The sequence below is a fragment of the Phaethon lepturus genome, unplaced genomic scaffold (genome assembly GCF_000687285.1).
Source record: "Phaethon lepturus isolate BGI_N335 unplaced genomic scaffold, ASM68728v1 scaffold37638, whole genome shotgun sequence".
Taxonomy (NCBI): domain Eukaryota; kingdom Metazoa; phylum Chordata; class Aves; order Phaethontiformes; family Phaethontidae; genus Phaethon; species Phaethon lepturus.
The window spans coordinates 5477-6477 of record NW_010560460.1 but is presented as its reverse complement, the minus strand read 5'-3'; the positions used below and the strand labels follow the sequence as shown (position 1 = coordinate 6477).

Sequence of the window (1001 nt, the reverse complement as noted above, 5' to 3'; positions counted from 1 at the left end):
CTTTGGCTGTCCATCACATTCTGGGGGAGGTGTGAAATCTGCTGTTCCAAAGATTTGCGGCGCTTCAGCTCTTTACTGCCAAGGTCCAGACAGTGTTCGCCAGTACCCCGGGGCAATGTGTGTGGAGTGTGTGGGGACCCGGTGCAGGGGGAGCACCCCTGGGCACCCCAACGCGAGGGTGTCCCAGCTGCTGCTGGGCTCCTCATGGCTGCTGCTGGTACTGGCCCTCGGTGGCGGTGAAGAAGTCCTCCAGCACGCTCTTCATGTACTCAAAGGTGGGACGTTCCTCAGGCCTCTCTTTCCAGCACTGCATCATCAGTTTGTACAGCTCCTGCGGGCAGTTGTCTGGCTGCGGCATGCGGTAACCCCGCTCCAGGTTCTGTATCACCTCGGGGTTGGTCATCCCTGCAAGGACAACACGCACGGCACTGAATTTGTGTCACTCCCATGTCACAGAAGCACCCTACATTTACAAATCCCATGGGGAAGCTTCCTTCCCCCTCTACAGCCTCTGAAAGCCCCTGTGGCTTTTGGGCCGTGGCTGGCCATGTGCATCGAGCAGCGGTCGAAACCATCACAGGCTGGCAGGGAAGGGAGCCAGATGGGGCAGCTCGGGGCGTGTGTGCGTGCAGGAGTGCATGCACACACTCGTGGGTGTGCGCTTGCGTGCTTGTGCGAGCCCTTCTGCCGCACAGCTGCTGGGAAATCCTGACCTGGATACGGGATCCGGCCGTAGGTGACGATCTCCGTGAGCAAGATGCCGAACGACCAGACATCGGACTTGATCGTGAACGTCCCGTAATTAATAGCCTCCGGTGCTGTCCACTTAATGGGGAATTTAGCCCCTGAGAAACAGCAGGAGGGGAGAAAATAAAACATTATGGCTGAGCTGGAAACATTCCTCTGTATTCAACCTGATGTGACAACCCTGAGTCAGCCTGTGTCCCTGCTGTACGCCTGGGGATGAGCTGGGTCTGGTGGCAGCCGGGCCCTCAGCCCCC

At 58.5% G+C, this 1001-nt stretch overlaps 1 protein-coding gene across 1 annotated transcript in view; it reads right to left on the bottom strand.

Annotated features, from left to right (window-relative positions):
* Positions 1-202: 202 nt before the first annotated feature.
* LOC104625915 (proto-oncogene tyrosine-protein kinase LCK-like) overlaps positions 203-1001 on the bottom strand; it is a 5305-nt gene continuing 4506 nt past the window's right edge. The window contains 2 exon segments of the mRNA XM_010293682.1: positions 203-405; positions 714-847. Of these exon segments, the coding sequence (XP_010291984.1) occupies positions 203-405; positions 714-847 (337 nt within the window).